General features: G+C 48.3%; 1 protein-coding gene across 6 annotated transcripts in view; it reads left to right on the top strand.

The window, feature by feature from the left end:
* Nucleotides 1-18,123, top strand: part of CPSF1 (cleavage and polyadenylation specific factor 1) — a 242,284-nt gene that overhangs the window by 218,801 nt on the left and 5,360 nt on the right. For 4 of the 6 annotated variants that reach the window (XM_070748454.1, XM_070748453.1, XM_070748451.1 and 1 more), the window contains exons 15-31: nucleotides 1,135-1,209; nucleotides 2,680-2,760; nucleotides 3,267-3,362; nucleotides 4,485-4,598; nucleotides 5,367-5,508; nucleotides 6,704-6,882; nucleotides 7,372-7,508; nucleotides 8,712-8,886; nucleotides 9,975-10,181; nucleotides 12,307-12,396; nucleotides 12,915-13,058; nucleotides 13,259-13,411; nucleotides 13,658-13,774; nucleotides 15,120-15,210; nucleotides 15,768-15,852; nucleotides 16,713-16,854; nucleotides 17,710-17,862. In XM_070748454.1, coding sequence (XP_070604555.1) covers nucleotides 1,135-1,209; nucleotides 2,680-2,760; nucleotides 3,267-3,362; nucleotides 4,485-4,598; nucleotides 5,367-5,508; nucleotides 6,704-6,882; nucleotides 7,372-7,508; nucleotides 8,712-8,886; nucleotides 9,975-10,181; nucleotides 12,307-12,396; nucleotides 12,915-13,058; nucleotides 13,259-13,411; nucleotides 13,658-13,774; nucleotides 15,120-15,210; nucleotides 15,768-15,852; nucleotides 16,713-16,854; nucleotides 17,710-17,862 — 2,181 coding nt within the window. The remainder of the gene's footprint in view (nucleotides 1-1,134; nucleotides 1,210-2,679; nucleotides 2,761-3,266; nucleotides 3,363-4,484; nucleotides 4,599-5,366; nucleotides 5,509-6,703; nucleotides 6,883-7,371; nucleotides 7,509-8,711; nucleotides 8,887-9,974; nucleotides 10,182-12,306; nucleotides 12,397-12,914; nucleotides 13,059-13,258; nucleotides 13,412-13,657; nucleotides 13,775-15,119; nucleotides 15,211-15,767; nucleotides 15,853-16,712; nucleotides 16,855-17,709; nucleotides 17,863-18,123) is intronic. The other 2 variants (XM_070748455.1, XM_070748450.1) reach the window with 1 other exon arrangement.

The raw sequence follows: 18,123 nt of genomic DNA, 5'->3' as shown, positions 1-18,123 counted from the left end.
TCCCAAAACCAGGCTGGCCTTTCAGCCCAGAGCTTCCTAGTGATGTCACGGAGGGTTGCTTAGAACCAGCCCTCGCAGTTCCGCCCACCCCAGCCTTGCCATGTGTTAGATGATAAAAGGGTAAGCAGTGCTACTCTTAAGTTACAAAGGATATACAGAGGAACACCTGGAGGTAGAATATATCCAGCTAATAACCCAGAGATATGAGTAGTATTACACATAACAAGACCAGATAGCTTGAGTATACTGTATAAATATTATTTACATTCATCAAATACCACAGTCAGTAACAATCTTAGTCATTCACAAATACATCAATCAATCTTATCAACACATATACATATACAAACCAACATGGGAACATAATTCTTACTACACATAGTAGTCCTTACAAGAATTCTCCCCCAAGAGAGAGGCTGCTGACTCCCACTTATGGCTCACTGCATCGCCAGCTCTTAAAGCAACAATGTACTAAATCCTGTAAACATACATTGCTGGTTTGCTTTTACATATAGTAACCCCCAACCAGTTATGCACATGGCATTAACACCATGCTCCCCTGGTCGCAACCCAAGCGCTCTACAACCGGCCCTGATTCCTGTCCATGGCAGCATCTTGCAGGGACAACCTCCAAACAGTTTTTGATTCCTGAAGGTCCTTTTTCTCTGGATGTCTGCTGGAGGTTTTCTCTGGCGTGAGATCAGATTAGATTAGATTTATTGGATTTATATGCCGCCCCTCTCCGTAAACCCGGGGCGGCTCACAACAATGGTAAACAAAACATAGTAACAAATCTAATATTTCGCAATCTAAATTACAGTTTTAAGTGTAAAAATCCAAAGGAACCCCAATATATAAAAAAACAATCACACACAAAAACTACATGGGCAAGGGGGAGATGTTTCAATTCCCCCATGCCTGACAGCAGAAGTGGGTTTTAAGGAGTTTCCAAAAGGCAAGGAGGGTGGGGGCAATCCTAATCTCTGGGGGGAGCTGGTTCGGGAGGGCTGCGGGGTGGGGTGAGGTGGGGGGTGTCCCACCTTGCTTTCCTTGTAAGAAAAAGTGCCCCTTTCCCCACTTGGGTGAATGAGAAATTTTCAGCCGACCTGACGCTTCTCTCTTCTCTTCCGGAAGGTCTGCGACAGCATCCTGAACATTGGGCCCTGTGCCAACGCTGCCATGGGGGAACCGGCTTTCCTCTCTGAGGAGGTGAGTCGTCCCCCCCCCCCCCCGGTTTCCATTCTTTGAGAGGGAGGGGGGACCACATCTGGCCTCGGGAGAAAAGGTTGTTTGTGGAAGAAAAAGAGAAACAAAACAACAGATTTGGAAAAGACCTTAGAGGTCTCCTAGTCCCACCCCCTGCTTAGGCAGGAGACCCTACACCAATTCAGACAGATGGTTATCCAACATCTTTTTTTTAAGTGGTTTTTATTTATTATATAAATTTAAGAAAAGCAAGACAAACAGAACATACATAGCAGGGGGGGGACTACAAAAAGAAAGCATTAAATGGACATTTCCATTATGTGAATTATACATGGTACACATCATAAAAGTGAAAAAATAATATTATGACTATAAGAGATTATTTTTACAATACATCAAGTAACTTATCACTAGGTGCACAATATATTTATGAATATATATAGATATGGATTAATATAGTTTACATTTTCCCTGTTATTTCTTTATGTTTAAGTCTCGTACAGTCTAGTTAAACTCCATAGATTTATGATGCTACCATCTGAAACTTTTATAAGCACTACTAGTTCGTCAACCGAGTTGTTGACTGCTAGCTTGCAACTTTTAAGGCAGGAAACCCTACACTACTTCAGACAGATGGTTGTCCAACATCTTCTTAAAAATGCTCCAGTGTTGAAGCATTCACAACTTCTGGAGGCAAGCTGTTCCACAGATTAATTGTTCTAACTGCCAGGGAATTTCTCCTTAGTTTTAAATTCTCTCCTTATTTAGTTTCCACCCATTGCTTCTTGTTCTATCTTCATGTGCTTTGGAGAATAGGTTGATTCTTTCTTCTTTGTGGCAACCCCTGAGATACTGGAAGGCTGCTATCATGTCCCCCCAGTCCTTCTTTTCATTAAACTAGCCATGCCCAGTTCCTGCAACTGTTCTTCGTGTATTTTAGCCTCCAGTCCCCTAATCATCTTAGCTGCTTTTCTCTGCAACTCTTTAGAAATTATTTAGGAAAAAAAAGAAATTAAAAACCGTTCATAGAAACATAGAAGATTGATGGCAGACCTCATGGTCCATCTAGTCTGCCCTTATACTATTTCTTGCATTTTATCTTAGGATGGATATATATTTAAATTCAGTTACTGTTCATCCCACAATCAACCAAATGTTCAGTCTGGAAATAGCATTTTGGTCTGCCTATCAAGTCTTTCCAAGGACGCGGGATAAGCAAATTGGATATTTGATGGTGTTATTAAATCTATACGCTGCCCATTGTACAGTTCAAGGCGACTCTGGGAGGCTTACATTATTATAAAACATAGAGATATAAAAACTATGTTACATGTAAGAAAAAATCCAGATTCAAATTGCGAAGATTAAATGTCCTTAAGAAAATTGTGTGTGTGACTCTTGCAGAATTGAGGGGGTTTGCTGTGCGAAAGCTACAAGGGAGGCCGCCAGCCTAATTCACCTTTCTTTTTCCAGTTCCAGAATAGTCCTGAACCTGATCTAGAAATTGTGGTGTGCTCGGGCTATGGCAAGAATGGTGCCCTCTCGGTCTTACAGGTGAGGGGGGGACGCAGCTGGGGAGTCCCTGCAAACCTTTCCTAGGGAGGAAAGTCAGGGGCTGAGCCCCATTAGCAGCACAGTCTAGGGATGCCCCATAGAGCATTGGAGCCCTGGTGGAATATTTATAGCTTGGGGGTTGAACTGTGGGGTTCTTGGTGCTCTCTGAGCTTTGTGGTTTTCTTGTAGTCGTCTCAGTGCCCAACTAGATAGCATCATCAGTGCTAGAAGGAAACAGGGATTTCAGGGGAGGAGGAGCAAGATGGGATCCTTAGAGGAGGAGGATAGGGTCCTTGGTGCTCTCTGAATTTGGTGGTTTGCTTTACAGACACCTCATTGCCCAACTAGGTAATATCATCAGGGCTAGGAGGTGTGAACCTCATTCCTTAAAGTCAGGAATAACCTGAAACAAAATGTTAAGAAGTCTCACCTGTGCAGGAAGCTTTTGCGAATGTTTATGTTCTGGAGATGCTGGACACCGACTTATCCCTCTTCCTTCCTTGCAGAAAAGCATCCGTCCCCAGGTGGTTACTACCTTTGAACTGCCCGGCTGCTACGACATGTGGACGGTGATCTCGCCCCGGAAGATCGAGGAAGCCACCGTAGGTCCAACCTTTGCTTTTGGAGGTTTATAGATGGGCCCAAGGTCATTTGTCTCCTGCAATTGATTGGCTCTCCTTCCCACTGCCAACTGAGGACCGATAGGCAGGTGTCCCAGGACAGGACGATGGCTTGCTGGCCCAGCCTTGGTCTGTCCCGGAATGCTGTGCTGGACTTGTGTTTGAGTGATAGGCAGCTCATCCTTCAAGCCACAGGGAATATTCACAGCTCAACACTCCTATTGTGTGTTGTTGAAGCCTAAAGAATGGGAGTGCCTGGGCAGAGATGTCTCTGACCGATTGGTTGGTCAGAAAATGTCCAGACTTCTGTTGTGTCTGGTTAGTGTACCATTTGTTCGGTGTTAAAGAGTAAGCTCTGCTACCCCTAGGAGTTACCCAGAGTGCACAAAGGAACACATGAAGGGAGAGGATATTTAGCTAATATTCCAGAGATATGAGCAGTACACCAAATAACCAGACCACATACATTAAATGTATAAATATTATTTACATTAGGCAGATATCATAGTAACAGTCCTAGTCCTTCACAGATACAGCAATCAATATTCTCACTACATGTAGAATGCAAGCCTTACTCAATACATATACAGACCGATATTAGAACACATAGTTTTTACTAGTCCTTACAATGGAATAGCCATATAGACAAACCAGCATAGAATCAGAGAGAGTCTCAAAGCTCTAGGCTCCGAGAAAGAGAGACGCTGCTGACTCCCTCTTATAGCAGACTGCAACATCAGCTCTTAAAGTGGTAGTGTGCTAATTCTTGGAGCCCATACATTGCTGGCTTAAGTTACATATTGTAAAACCCAACTAGTTATACACACTGTACTAACACCATTCATCTCCAGGAGGCCTCCAGAGATGCATGAAAAAGATTTGAAGAGGGTTTGGTATTCTGATTCTCACTAATGCTGCCTCTCACATGAGCTTTGCCTCTTCTATCCTCAGGTGTCTTTGCCAGGCACAAAGATTGGGGTCCTGATTGGGTTTTGTGGGGCCCGACCTGGGCTGGTTGTCACCTCTGACCATATCAGTAAGGGGCTCCTTATTGATCTTGGGACGGAGTGTGGACCCTGACGGCATCCACCGCGACTTTTCTAGCAGGAAGAAGATACTCAGGAAGAAGGTACTGAGAAGGAGCCTCCTCCACCTGAGCCAGCAGATGATGGGAAGCAACATGGGTTCCTCATCCTGAGCCGGGAAGACTCCACCATGGTGGGTGCTACTCTGTGACTTGCTTGGCTTGGTGTGGGTTGGATTGAATTCTATTATATTACAGTACTCCAAATGATAATGAGTTTGGAGTTGGGTTTGGATGGATTGAGTTGGGTTGGGTTGGGTTTGATTGGATAGGGCTGGAGTTGGGTTGAAGTGGCTTTGTTTGACTTAGCTGAGTTGAGTTGCCTTGGCTTGAGTTGGGCTATGTTGGATTGAGTTGGAATGACTTGGTTTGACTTGAGCTGGGTTGGAGTGGAGCGGAGTAGAGTGGCTTGTTTGACTTGAGTTAGATTGAGTGGGTTTGGCTTACCTTGGCTTGAGTTGGGGTGGAGAGGAGTGGAGTGGTGTAGAGTGGCTTGCTTTGAGTTGAATTGGGTTGAGTGGGCTTGGGTTGGGTTGGGTTTAGATGGCTTGGCTTACCTTAGTGGACATGAATTATCTGAGATGCCCCTGATATATCAAGCATTTTCCTTCCTCAAGAAGTCCTTGACAGTCCAAAGATCCACCTTGGACTTAAGGATGTCAACAGAAAAATTGAACAGAGGACTGAGTTGGGGGCGCATGAGGTGACTCTTGGCCAGCAGGGTGCTTTTAAATTTAAAAATAATCTTAAAATATTATTTTTAAATTATTTTATGGAGAAGCCATCCCTGCCAGGGCCACTGGCCATCTCCCTTCCCAGCAAGGATAACTGCTATCTCACCTGGCCCTCAGCTAGGAATATTTGCCCTCTGCTATTCTCTCTCTCTCTCTCTCCTCCCTCAGATCTTGCAGACCGGCCAGGAGATCATGGAGCTGGACACCAGCGGCTTTGCCACTCAGGGCCCCACCGTATATTCCGGCAACATCGGCGAGAACCGCTACATCGTCCAAGTGTCCCCTCTTGGTATCCGCCTGCTGGAAGGAGGTGAGTACAAAAAATTATTATTATTATTATTTATTGGATTTGTATGCCTCCGCTCTCCGCAGACTCGGGGCGGCTAACAACAGTGGTAAAACAACATGAACAATCCAATTAATAAAAACAACTAAAAAACCCTTATTATAAAAAACCAAACATACCATGCATAACTTGTAATGGCCTAGGGGGAAAGAATAACTTAACTCCCCCATGCCTGGCGACAAAGGTGGGTCTTAAGTAATTTGCGAAAGACAAGGAGGATGGGGGCAGTTCTAATCTCTGGGGGGAATTGGTTCCAGAGGGCTGGGGCCGCCACAGAGAAGGCTCTTCCCCCGGGGCCCGCCGAACGACATTGTTTGGTCGACTGGACCCGGAGAAGGCCCACTCTGTGGGACCTTATCGGCCGCTGGGATTCGTGTGGTAGAAGGCGGTTCCGGAGGTATTCTGGCCCAATGCCATGTAGGGCTTTAAAGGTCATTACCAATACTTTGAATTGTGACCGGAAACTGATCGGCAGCCAGTGCAGGCCGCAGAGTGTTGCAGATACGTGGGCGAATCTAGGGAGCCCCACGATGGCTCTCGCGGCCGCATTCTGCACGATCTGAAGTGCTACCTGGCTCACCTTCCCAGGTGTTTCATTTGAGAAGTTCAATAATTCAGTGGTAGAGGAGGAATTGTCTACACCTGGGGTTCTCAACCTTAGCAACATAAAAACATCTGGACTTCAACTCCCAGAATTTCCTAGCAAGTCATGATGGCTGGGGAATTCTGGGAGTTGAAATCCAGTTATCTTAATGCTGCTGTAGTTGAGAACATGGTGCAGACCAGGGGTATCAAGCACAAGGCCCACAATGGGTGGAAAATGTAAGGGGACGGCCCACGTTGCTTTGACCCAGTCTATCCAGTGCCAAAAGGAAATATGTCCGCAGTTTTGGGAGTGGTGTCCAGCTGGCCACGCCCAGTGAATAGTGTCCAGCTGGCCACACCCACCCAGCCCCATGAGGTCAACTACAGTCCTTCAATGGAATTGCATTTGACACCCCTGATGTAGACCGTTCCCTGCCCTACTTTGGGTAGCTGTCAAGAAGTTGTCACGAGATGGGGCAATTCAGAGCCCCCTAGGAGTGGGACCTGCTCCCCTCAGGCTGAAACATCACAGCCCACAAATTCCTCCTCTCCCCCTGCCTCTTTTCCCCCCCAGTGAACCAGCTTCACTTCATCCCCGTGGACCTGGGCTCCCCCATCGTGCACTGCGCCGTGGCCGATCCCTACGTGGTGATCATGAGCTCTGAAGGCCAGGTGACCATGTTTGTGCTAAAGAGCGACACCTACGGAGGCCGGACACACCGCCTGACCTTACAGAAACCGCAGTTGCACCACGTGAGTGAGACTCGGATTGACCTCATAAGAACCTAAGAAGAGCCCTGCTGAATCGGGCCAAATCCCATCAAGTCCAGCATTCTGTGGCCCATAGTGGCCCCCCAATTGTCCTTGAGGAGAAAGAGAAGGCAAGACCCTCCCTTTCCCTGGACCCCCAACAAATGGGACCCCCAGGGAATCCTGTCTGCCTCAGCCAACATAGAGGCGGCACTTGGACATCCATTTCAATAACCACCAATACACTTGGCATCCATGAATCTGTCTCATCCTGCCTTGAAGCTCTCCAGGCTGACAGCTGTCACGACCCTCAATGACCTTCTGGGTGGAGAAATATCTCCCTTTATTTGTCTTCACTTTCTCACCTGTGAGCTTTAGGGAGGGCCTCCCTCACAGAGGGACAGAGACAGAGTCTCATCCCATTTCCCTGCCTGGGATGGGGCTTTCTTGGCTCTGAACACTCTGCCCCCCCCCCCTTTGTCTCTCTCCCAGCAATCAAGGGTCATTGCCCTCTGTGTCTACCGGGACGTCAGCGGGATGTTCACCACCGAAAGCCACTCGTCCAGCTCTCGTGATGAGCTCTCCCTTCGGAGCCAGTCGGAATCGGAGGCGCCCATCCAGGACATCAGGTGGGGCCCCTTTGGAAGGACCCGAGGGGAGGGGGGGAGGAGACACCCACTCTCTTAAAAGCCCCTCCCAGGAAGTCCTCAAGTTACAACTGTCAGCTTAGTGACCGAAATTACGTATGGCCATTTTCCACCCTTAACCGCCATTATCACACCTCTCTGTTCACCTGATCAAAATTCAAATGCTTGGCAACTCACTCATATTTTTATGAGTGTATTTTTGTATGCTTGGCAACTCACTCAGGGGGGACATGATCAAAACATTTAAATATGTGAAAGGGTTAAATAAGGTCCAGGAGGGAAGTGTTTTTAATAGGAAAGTGAACCCAAGAACAAGGGGACACCAACTGAGGTGAGTCGGGGGAAAGATCAAAACAACATGAGAAAATATTATTTTACTGAAAGAGTAGTAGATCCTTGGAACAAACTTCCAGCAGACGTGGTTGGTCAATCCACAGTCACTAAATTTAACACATGCCTGGGATAAACATAGATCCATCCTAAGATAAAATACAGGAAATAGTATAAGGGCAGACAAGATGGACCATGGGGTCTTTTTCTGCCGTCAGTCTTCTATGCTTATGACACTGGGGGGAGGGTGTCACGTGATTCCCCCTTTTGCAACCTTCTGACACACCAAGTCAAGGGGGAAGTCTGATTCACTTAGTGAACATATTAGTAGCAATTTAACAATTTCAGTGATTCGCTTTAATGGCTGTGGCAAGAAATGTTGTAAAACGAGGCACTGCTAGCCTAGCAGCTCTCTCGCTCAGTGACTGAAATGCTGGGCTCGCTTGTGACCGTGCATCGAGGAGACTATCTGTATCCGGTGCCCGCCCGTATCTTCCATGGCAGGGGTCTCCAACCTTGTCAGCTTTAAGCCTGGTGGACTTCAACTCCCAGAATTCCCCAGCCAGCTTTGCTTCTTCCTTTGTTTGCTTTCTTTGCTGGTTGAGGAATTATGGGAATTGAAGTCCGCCAGGCTTAAAGTTGACAAGGTTGGAGACCCCTGTTTTATGGAGTCAACAAACTCAACAGCCTTGAGACTGGATCTCGGGGGTCTTCGTGGGGAGGGGAGAGGGGCAGGGGTCAAACTTTCCCCCGCAATGAGCTCCTTCTCTTTCTCCTTCATCCACTTGAGAGTTACCTGGATGTAAGATCTCCGTTCCTATAAATGTCCTAAACACATAAAATCCACCCCTGCAGCAACACGGTGGACGATGAAGAAGAGATGCTCTACGGGGACTCCAGCACCCTCTTCAGCCCCACCAAGGAGGAGCCACGGCGCAGCAGCCTGCCCTCAGCGGACAAGGACTCCCACCAGTACAAGGCCGAGCCAACCCACTGGTGCATGCTGGTCCGGGAGAACGGCACCATGGAGGTAAGGTTGGTTCTCGGGGCAGGAGCCAGCAGCTCCACCAGCATAGAAGAGTTGCAAAGGACCTTGGAGGCCCTGTTTCCTCCCAGGAGATTCCTAGAGAGGCCCCACGGAGGCTTCTTCCCATCTTTTCCGGTCCTGTTTCCTCCCAGGAGATTCCTAGAGAGGCCCCACGGAGGCTTCTTCCCATCTTTTCCGGTCCTGTTTCCTCCCAGGAGATTCCTAGAGAGGCCCCACGGAGGCTTCTCCCCACCTTTTCCAGCCCTGTTTCCTCCTAGGAGATTCCTAGAGAGGCCCCATGGAGGTTTCTACCCACATTTCCAGCCCTGTTTCCTCCCAGGAGATTCCTAGAGAGGCCCCATGGAGGCTTCTCCCCACCTTTTCCAGCCCCGTTTCCTCCTAGGAGATTCCTAGAGAGGCCCCATGGAGGTTTCTACCCACATTTCCAGCCCTGTTTCCTCCCAGGAGATTCCTAGAGAGGCCCCACAGAGGCTTCTCCCTGCCTTTTCCGGCCCCGTTTCCTCCTAGGAGATTCCTAGAGAGGCCCCATGGAGGTTTCTACCCACATTTCCAGCCCTGTTTCCTCCCAGGAGATTCCTACAGAGGCCCCACGGAGGCTTCTCCCTGCCTTTTCCGGCCCCGTTTCCTCCTAGGAGATTCCTAGAGAGGCCCCATGGAGGTTTCTACCCACATTTCCAGCCCTGTTTCCTCCCAGGAGATTCCTAGAGAGGCCCCACGGAGGCTTCTCCCTGCCTTTTCCGGTTACAGTTTTGGAGGCTCGGGTTTCCTAAGTCGAAAATAGTTCTTGAGAAGAGGCAAAAAAATCTTGAACACCTAGTTCTTATCTAGAAGAGTTTGTAAGTAGAGGCGTTCGTAGGTAGAGGTGCCACTGTATAAGATGCACCTGAATTTTCAGCCTCTTTTAGGGAGGGGAAAGGTGGGTCTTATATTCCAAAAATACGGTGAGTCTCAGGGCGATTGCTATTAACACTTCTGGTGACTTTGATGCTCTCCCTCTGCATGGGCCTTTTTTGGCAACTCCGCCAGGTGCCTCTGTGGCTCTGGCCAATGTCACCTTGTCTTTCCCTCAGATCTACCAGCTGCCCGACTGGCGCCTGGTCTTTCTGGTGAAGAACTTCCCCATGGGTCAGCGGGTGCTGGTGGACAGCTCCTTCGGACAGCCCGCCAGCCAGGGGGAGACCAAGAAGGAGGAAGTCATGCGCCAGACGGAGATGCCACTGGTCAAGGAAGTCCTGCTGGTGGCCCTGGGGAATCGGCAGAGCCGGCCATACCTCCTGGTGAGTCTTGAGGGATCAGGACCATGGGAGGTTTTGGTTCTCCTATAAACAGGCTGAATTAAAGTTAGGCACAGAAGACCGAGTAGCCACTTCCGTGACGAAGTGGAGCTGTTGAAGGAATGTGCAGTCAGGATTGTCCAGATGTATTGAGATACGCAGCAGCTGGATAGGACTTGACCAGATACCGGAATTTACCCTGTAGCAATTCAGGAATCAGTTCAGATAAATAACGAAGACACTTTAATAGAAAAAACAGTAGTAAACAGTTTTACTCTTCGGCGCAAGTAAAATATCTTCTGTCTTAGTCTTCTATTTACAGGAACAAACCTTGTCTATATGCAGTAAAGCTTACTTACACATAGATACTAAACCAATCCAGGTTCCTCCCTATCAACATCACAGCTCTAACTCAATACTTAACTCACACTCAAGCTGCTTCTGCCAGCCAACTAACAGCCATCTGAAACCCCACACCCATTCTAAAGGTGCTTTTCATTTTATAATGTTCTGGCTCAATCAGGTTGCAGTTTACTCCCTATGACTCAGCATTCAGTATTGCTTAGCATGCTTACAACCTTCTTTTACCTTATGTGGTAGGGAAGGTTTGCCTATTTGCCAATGACTCTAAAGTGTGCAATAGGCTTGATATTCCTGGAGGCGTCTGTAATATGGTAAATGATTTAGTTTTACTAGATAAATGGTCAAAGCAATGGAAACTGCAGTTTAATGTTTCCAAATGTAAAATAATGCACTTGGGGGAAAGGAATCCTCAATCTGAGTATTGTATTGGCAGTTCTGTGTTAGCAAAAACTTCAGAAGAGAAGGATTGAGGGGTAGTGATTTCTGACAGTCTCAAAATGGGTGAACAGTGCGGTCGGGCAGTAGGGAAAGCAAGTAGGATGCTTGGCTGCATAGCTAGGGGTATAACAAGCAGGAAGAGAGAGATTGTGATCCCGCTATATAGAGCGCTGCTGAGACCCCATTTGGAATAATACTGTGTCCAGTTCTGGAGACCTCACCTACAAAAAGATATTGACAAAATTGAAGGGGTCCAAAGACGGGCTACAAGAATGGTGGAAGGTCTTAAGCATAAAACGTATCAGGAAAGACTTAATGAGCTCAATCTGTAGAGACTGGAGGACAGAAGGAAAAGGGGGGACATGATCGAAACATTTAAATATGTTAAAGGGTTAAATAAGGTCCAGGAGGGAAGTGTTTTTAATAGGAAAGTGAACCCAAGAACAAGGGGACACAATCTGAGGTTAGTTGGGGGAAAGATCAAAAGCAACATGAGAAAATATTATTTTACTGAAAGAGTAGTAGATCCTTGGAACAAACTTCCAGCAGACATGGTAGATAAATCCACAGTAACTGAATTTAAACATGCTTAGAATAAACATATATCCATCCTAAGATAAAATACGGGAAATAGTATAAGGGCAGACGAGATGGACCATGAGGTCTTCTTCTGCCGTCAATCTTCTATGTTTCTATGAATGAGGATGGAAGGGAGGAAGGAAAGAAAGAAGGAAGGAAAGAAAGAAAGAGAAGGAAGGAAGAATCCACAGTAACTGAATTTAAACCTGCCTGGGATAAACATAGATCCATCCTAAGATAAAATACGGGAAATAGTATAAGGGCAGACGAGATGGACCATGAGGTCTTTTTCTGCCATCAGTCTTCTATGTTTCTGTGTTTGTTTACTTTACAATTGTGTTTGAATTTCTACTTTGGACTTAATTGGGGGCTCGTAAGGTGAAGCCCGGCATAACACGGGGCACAACTGGTATTCAAAGCTTGTCTAAGCTCTTATTTTAAGGGGGGAGAGAAACCAAGAAGACTTTTAGAAAGGGAAGCTGGAAAGGCTCTTCCTATAGAGAGACAGTGGGGAAGGATTCAGGGTCTGTGGGGGTCTCTTCCCTTGTGCTTGGCTTTCTTCTCCCACTAACACATTGCTCACTGGAGAACTTTATTTTATTTCATTTTCAATTTTTTAAATTTTTCTCCATGTATATACCTGTGTATACAGTGCCATTGGGTCACCAACACCTGCAGGCCCAGAACTGCCCCTTGGGAGCCTCTGGGCTGGAGCATCTCTCAGCAGGCTTTCCGTTTCTCTTGCCAGGTTCACGTGGACCAGGAGCTGCTCATCTACGAGGCCTTTAACCACGACTCTCAGCTGGGCCAGACCAACCTCAAAGTCCGGTTCAAAAAGGTAAAACAACCTTCGCAGTCATGACATGCCCACATCAGGAAGGGGGAGAGAGGGCAGCCACCCCCTCCCTCTGTGCCTCAGTATCACCTGACCAGGGAAGGGGCAGATCGGAAGGGTAGCCAGCGAGGCCACTATCCCACCTGTAGCCTTTCTTTCTCTTTCTTTCTTTCTTTCTTTCTTTCTTTCTTTCTTTCTTTCCTTCCTTTCTTTCCTTTCTTTCCTTTCCTTTTTTCTTTCTTTCTCTCTGATTCTCTCTTTCTTTCTCTCTGTCTTTGTCTCTCTTTCCTTCCTTCCTTCTTTCATTCTTTCTTTCGCTCGCTCTATCTTTCTCTCTGCCTCTTTCTTTCTTTCTGTCTCTCTGACTGTTTCTTTCTTTCTTTCACTCTTTCTGTCTCCCTCCCTCCCTCTGTTCTCCCTCCCTCTCTTCTTTCTTTCTTTCTTTCTTTCTTTCTTTCTTTCTTTCTTTCTTTCTTTCTTTCTTTCATTTCTCACTTGCTCTCTTGGTTCTCTTCGACCAGGTTCCCCACAACATCAACTTCCGTGAAAAGAAATCCCGGCCCTCCAAAAAGAAGTCCGAGAGCACGGGGGGTGAGGAAGCAGGAGCCCCCCGAGGAAGGGTCGCTCGCTTCCGCTACTTTGATGACATCTATGGCTACTCCGGGGTAGGCAAAGACTTCCTGGGAGGGGCTTCTGGGCTTCTCTGAGAAGCAACTGGGGCCAAGGTTGGGGCGGGGGTTTTCCTCCTGGTGGAGAAGTCCAAGGCAGAGCTGCTTTGGGGCATCTGATGAATAGGACCCCAAAATCTGGGGGGGACACGAGTCAGAGTTCCTTGCCCAAGAAGCCTTTGCGTTCCTTCCCACAGGTGTTCATCTGTGGGCCCTCACCCCATTGGCTGCTGGTGACCTCTCGGGGAGCCCTGCGCTTGCACCCCATGACCATAGATGGCCCCATTGAATCCTTTGCCCCCTTCCACAATGTCAATTGCCCCAAGGGCTTCCTCTACTTCAACCGGCAGGTAAGCTTTGTGCCCAAGGTTAGAAGGAGGAGGGCCCACCTGCCCTGCTGTGTTCCTTAGAGCTGACCCAGGACCTGGATGAGCAGGGGGCTCCAAACCTGGCAACAACTTTTAAGACTGGTGGGCTTCAACTTCATCTGTGGCTGGCTGAGGAATTCTGGGAATTGAAGTTCATCAGTCTTAAAAACTGCCAGGTTTTGAGGCCCCGGTGGTAGAGGGAGGCCTGACTGTGGTTCTGCCCTGCAGGGGGAGCTGCGCATCAGCGTCTTGCCTGCCTATCTTTCTTACGATGCACCGTGGCCTGTCCGGAAGATCCCGCTGCGTTGCACCGCCCATTACGTAGCATATCACGTGGAGTCCAAGGTAGGCAAGACTGGGCACTCTGGGCAATGCAGGAGCGGCTTGGAAATTGAACTGCAAGGCGGCCTTGTTTCCTTCCCTCTCGATTCCTTCCCACATTGGTTGTCACACGGGTTCAGACTGCTCCCTTTAAATGTTACTTCTTCTTTTAAAATATATTTTTATTGGTTTTGCACATAGAGTTACTAAAACAGGTAAAACAGGGCACAGTGCATGTGCCCATCACCTGACTGACAATCCCACCACTACCACCACCAATTGCGGGGGGTTCAAATATTTACTAGTTTATATATATATATATATTTAATTTCCTTAGCTCTACTTTGCATTTGTTATTATTAAAAGAGTGATTGGAGTTTATTTTTCACATTTTCGTCACAGATTCTACTCAGCATATAACCTTTCACCTTATTCCATCGTGCCATCAGCTTCTCCAGTTTATTTTCATCAAAATTGTTTAATCTTATTTCCATGATTTCAAAATGTATGTGATCCACCATATACCAGTACCAGTTCTGTAGTGTCCATTTTATAGACTCTTTCCAACCCAATACCACTACCGCTTGAGCACTTTCCAATGCTGCAGTTTTATTTCTTTAAAATCTCTTAGTTCTCTTTGTTTAATTAATATCGCTATTTCTTTTGTAATTATCCAGTTAATATTTAGCATTTTACTTATTTCCTTCTGCACTTCCTTCCAAAGTTTCTGAACTTCAACACACTCCCAGAACATATGCATGAAAATTCCTTTCTTTTGGCCACCATGCCAACAGTTGCCTTTCCCTTTCCCCTGGAAGTGTGCAAGTTGTGCTGGTCCTTTAAATGTTACTTCAACATCAAAAGAAGTCCGTCGCTCGGACTTCGTTCAGAGTGTGGATTTCTGGATCCTCCGTTTGCATATACAGCGGTACCTCTACTTACAAACTTAATTCATTCCGTGAGCAGGTTCTTAAGTAGAAAAATTTGTAAGAAGAAGCCATTTTCTCCATAGGAATCAATGTAAAAGCAAATAATGCGGGCAATTGGGGAAACCACAGGGAGGGTGGAGGCCCTGTTTCCTCCCAGGAGATTCCTAGAGAGGCCCCACAGAGGCTTCTCTCTGCCTTTTCCAGTTACAGTTTCAGAGGCTCTGGTTTGTAAGTGGAAAATGGTTCTTGAGAAGAGGCAAAAAAATCTTGGAACACCCGGTTCTGATCTAGAAACGTTTGTAAGTAGAGGCGTTCTTAGGTAGAGGTACCACTGTGGCGGCAGGCTTCATGGTTCCAACACTTTCTGAGAGGGATCTCTCCCTCCTTTCGCGCTGCGTAGTCTCGTCTCTTCTCTGAGGCTGGAACAAACTCCTCCCTAGGTCTACGCCGTCTCCACCAGCATCAACAACATTTGCACCCGCATCCCCCACATGACGGGAGAGGAGAAGGAGTTCGAGACCATTGAGAGAGGTGAGATGGGGGTCTTCCTGGATGGCCCCTGGAGCAGTTCTGCCCTGTTCCTGCCCAGGGGAGGCTCTGTGGGGTGAGGAGCAGGGAAGGACTTTTACTGGACTGTCCACAGACTGGGGTCCCCCGTCCGAGCTGCTCGCTTAGGGTCCAGGAAAAGAGCAGGGGACGGGCCCTTAAATGAGCCGGAATGGCTGGATTTCAATACAGTGACTTTCTGGGCTATATATTAATAACAAAGCACCAAGGACTCCTCAGTTGTCCTCCTACCTCCTTCTCTTGGTGGTGTTCCCTAGTAGGGTAATGAAAGGCCTGCGATAAAACCACCAAGTTCAGACCCCACAGACCTCCTCCTCCTCTCGCCCCTCAACCCTAGTTGGTTAATGAAACCCTCCAAGCTCAGAGAGTGCCTCATTTCAACTCTGAGATATACTCCCTCCCCCTTTATCAGTGCCCAGCTCTGGAGCTCCGTCCCTCTCCCCCCCTCCCCGTCCCCCATCCCCCCCCCGTCTTGAAGTGGGGTCCAAATGCTGGACGCCCCTCTTTCTTCTCTTCCATAGACGACCGCTACATGCACCCCTTGCAGGAAGCCTTTTCTATTCAGCTGATCTCTCCGGTCAGCTGGGAGACCATCCCCAACACCAGGTGAGAAGAGGGGAGACAGGGATCCTGTAGGAGGCTTTCATGGGGAGGTGGGGGGGCGTTCCATTGGCAGAGCCCCCAAGGGAGGATCAGGCCGTTGCTCCATCCGGTCCCTCCCGCCATCCTTTTTGCGGGTCCTGGAGATCAGAGGCTCATGGTCAGGGTCTCAAGTAATAACTCATAGCAAGCAAGTTCCTCAAAGAACAACTTTATTGGAGATGTCATATTGGCACAAACTGGTGAAAACCGACTCTGAAGGTTCCTGTGATGACGCAGGGCACGGCATAGGAGGAAGCAGCTGGCAGTTCAAGTCGCCCCATCCACATTTCCCCAAATGCTGTCACGTTTCTGGCAAGTCCCCACGGAATTCTTTAGTGCAGCAACCCCTTCTTTCTTAACAACCACTCGGTTAGTGACCTGTTAACACCCATTGCACAATCTGTTGTTGTCAGTGCAGGCAGTCCTCGACATAAAATGATTCATTTAGTGACTGTTCAAAGTTATGGCAGCCTGGAAAAGAAGCAACGTATGACTGTTTTTCACCCTTAACAACCTTTGCCTTCCCTGTGGTCGTGGGAGCAGAATTCAGGCCCCCAGCAACTGACTCGCCTTTATGACGGTCATGGTGTCCCCAAGTCATGTGATTTCCCTTTGCGACCTTCTGACGAGCACTCTTGAATGGGAGGGGAGACGGATTCACTTAAGGACCGGGTCACTGCCTTAACAGCCGCAACGGTTCCACTTACGGACTGTGGCAAGAAAGGGGGGAAAACTCACTCAGTGCATTTCTCTCTTAGCAGTGGACATTTGGGGCTCCGTTGGGTCACCAATCCCCCCCTCCCCCTCCCCCCTCTGCCCTGCAGGATCGACCTGGAGGAGTGGGAACACATAACCTGCATGAAGACGGTCGCTCTGAAGAGCGAGGAAACGGTCTCCGGCCTGAAGGGCTACATCGCTGTCGGGACGTGCCTGATGCAGGGAGAAGAGGTCACCTGCAGGGGACGGGTGAGACACACACACAAACACACACACACAAAATACACAATGCAGCTTTTCCCTGCCAGGGTGGTGCAGTGGTTAGGGACAGAGAATAAGAGAAAACAGGAAGGGAGGGAGGGAGAGACAGAGATAGAGAAGGGTGGAAGGAAGGAAGCCAAGAAGCCGGGGTGGCCCAGTGGTGAGTGTGCAGCACCGCAGGCTCCTTCAGCTAACTTCTAGCTGTAGTTCAGCAGTTCAAATCCCACCACTGGCTCCAGGCTGTCTCCCATCCTTCCGAGGGGGCCAAATGAGGACCCAGATTTTGGGGGGCAAGAGGATGATTCCATAAACCGCTTAGAGGGGGCTGGAAAAGTACTGGGAAGCAGTATATAAGTCAGTGTTTCCCAACCTTGGCAACTTGAAGAGATCTGGACTTCAACTCCCAGAATTCCCCAGCCAGGAATTCAGGGAGTTGAAGTCCAAATCTCTTCAAGATGCCAAGGTTGGGAAACACTGATATAAGTGCTATTGCTATTGTCTGTTGCATCTCTGCTCCCTGCTCCAATTCCCAGTGTGTTTGTGTGTCTCACACACTCTGGAGACTCGGCCAGTGAAGAGAGAGTTTGTAGAAGGGGTCAGTGAGCGAGGGATCATATAGGGAGTGCCGTGATGGTGAACCTATAGCACACAGAACATCTGAGGGCACGCAAGGTGTTGCCCTGTGTGAGCTCCAGGGCACATGTGTGTGTGGGCCAGCTGTGTTTCGGCCATTTTCCGCCCTCTCCAGCCTGTGGATGGTGCAGAACAGACGCAAGGGGCCTGCCCGCTCGCTTCTGGTTCTCATTCTTCCTCCTCTCCTCGCCACTGACCCTCTTTTTGCAGATCCTGATCATGGACATCATCGAGGTCGTCCCTGAACCGGGCCAGCCCCTCACCAAGAACAAGTTCAAGGTGCTGTACGAGAAGGAGCAGAAGGGGCCGGTCACTGCCCTCTGCCACTGCAACGGCTACCTGGTCTCGGCCATCGGCCAGAAGGTGAGTCCCTCAGGGACCCTGGAAGGGCCAGAGGCCACGTGGCGGCTTCTTCCCAGCTACGACGCTTCTTGCTTGGCGGTTTCCTTGCAGACGTTTCATGACCCAACTAGGTAACATCATCAGTGCTCTTAGGGAGTGGGGATTGTGGAAATGGGGGAGAGAAGAAGAGGAAAGAGGAGGAGGAGGAGGAGGAGGAGGGCTCTCTGAGCAGGGTGGTTTCCTTATAGACGTTTCATGACTTGACTAAGTATCATCATCAGT

Source organism: Erythrolamprus reginae, chromosome 3 (assembly GCF_031021105.1).
Source record: "Erythrolamprus reginae isolate rEryReg1 chromosome 3, rEryReg1.hap1, whole genome shotgun sequence".
In the NCBI taxonomy this organism is placed as follows: domain Eukaryota; kingdom Metazoa; phylum Chordata; class Lepidosauria; order Squamata; family Dipsadidae; genus Erythrolamprus; species Erythrolamprus reginae.
Note: the sequence above shows the minus strand (reverse complement) of the source record. Positions and strands in the feature narration are given on the sequence as shown.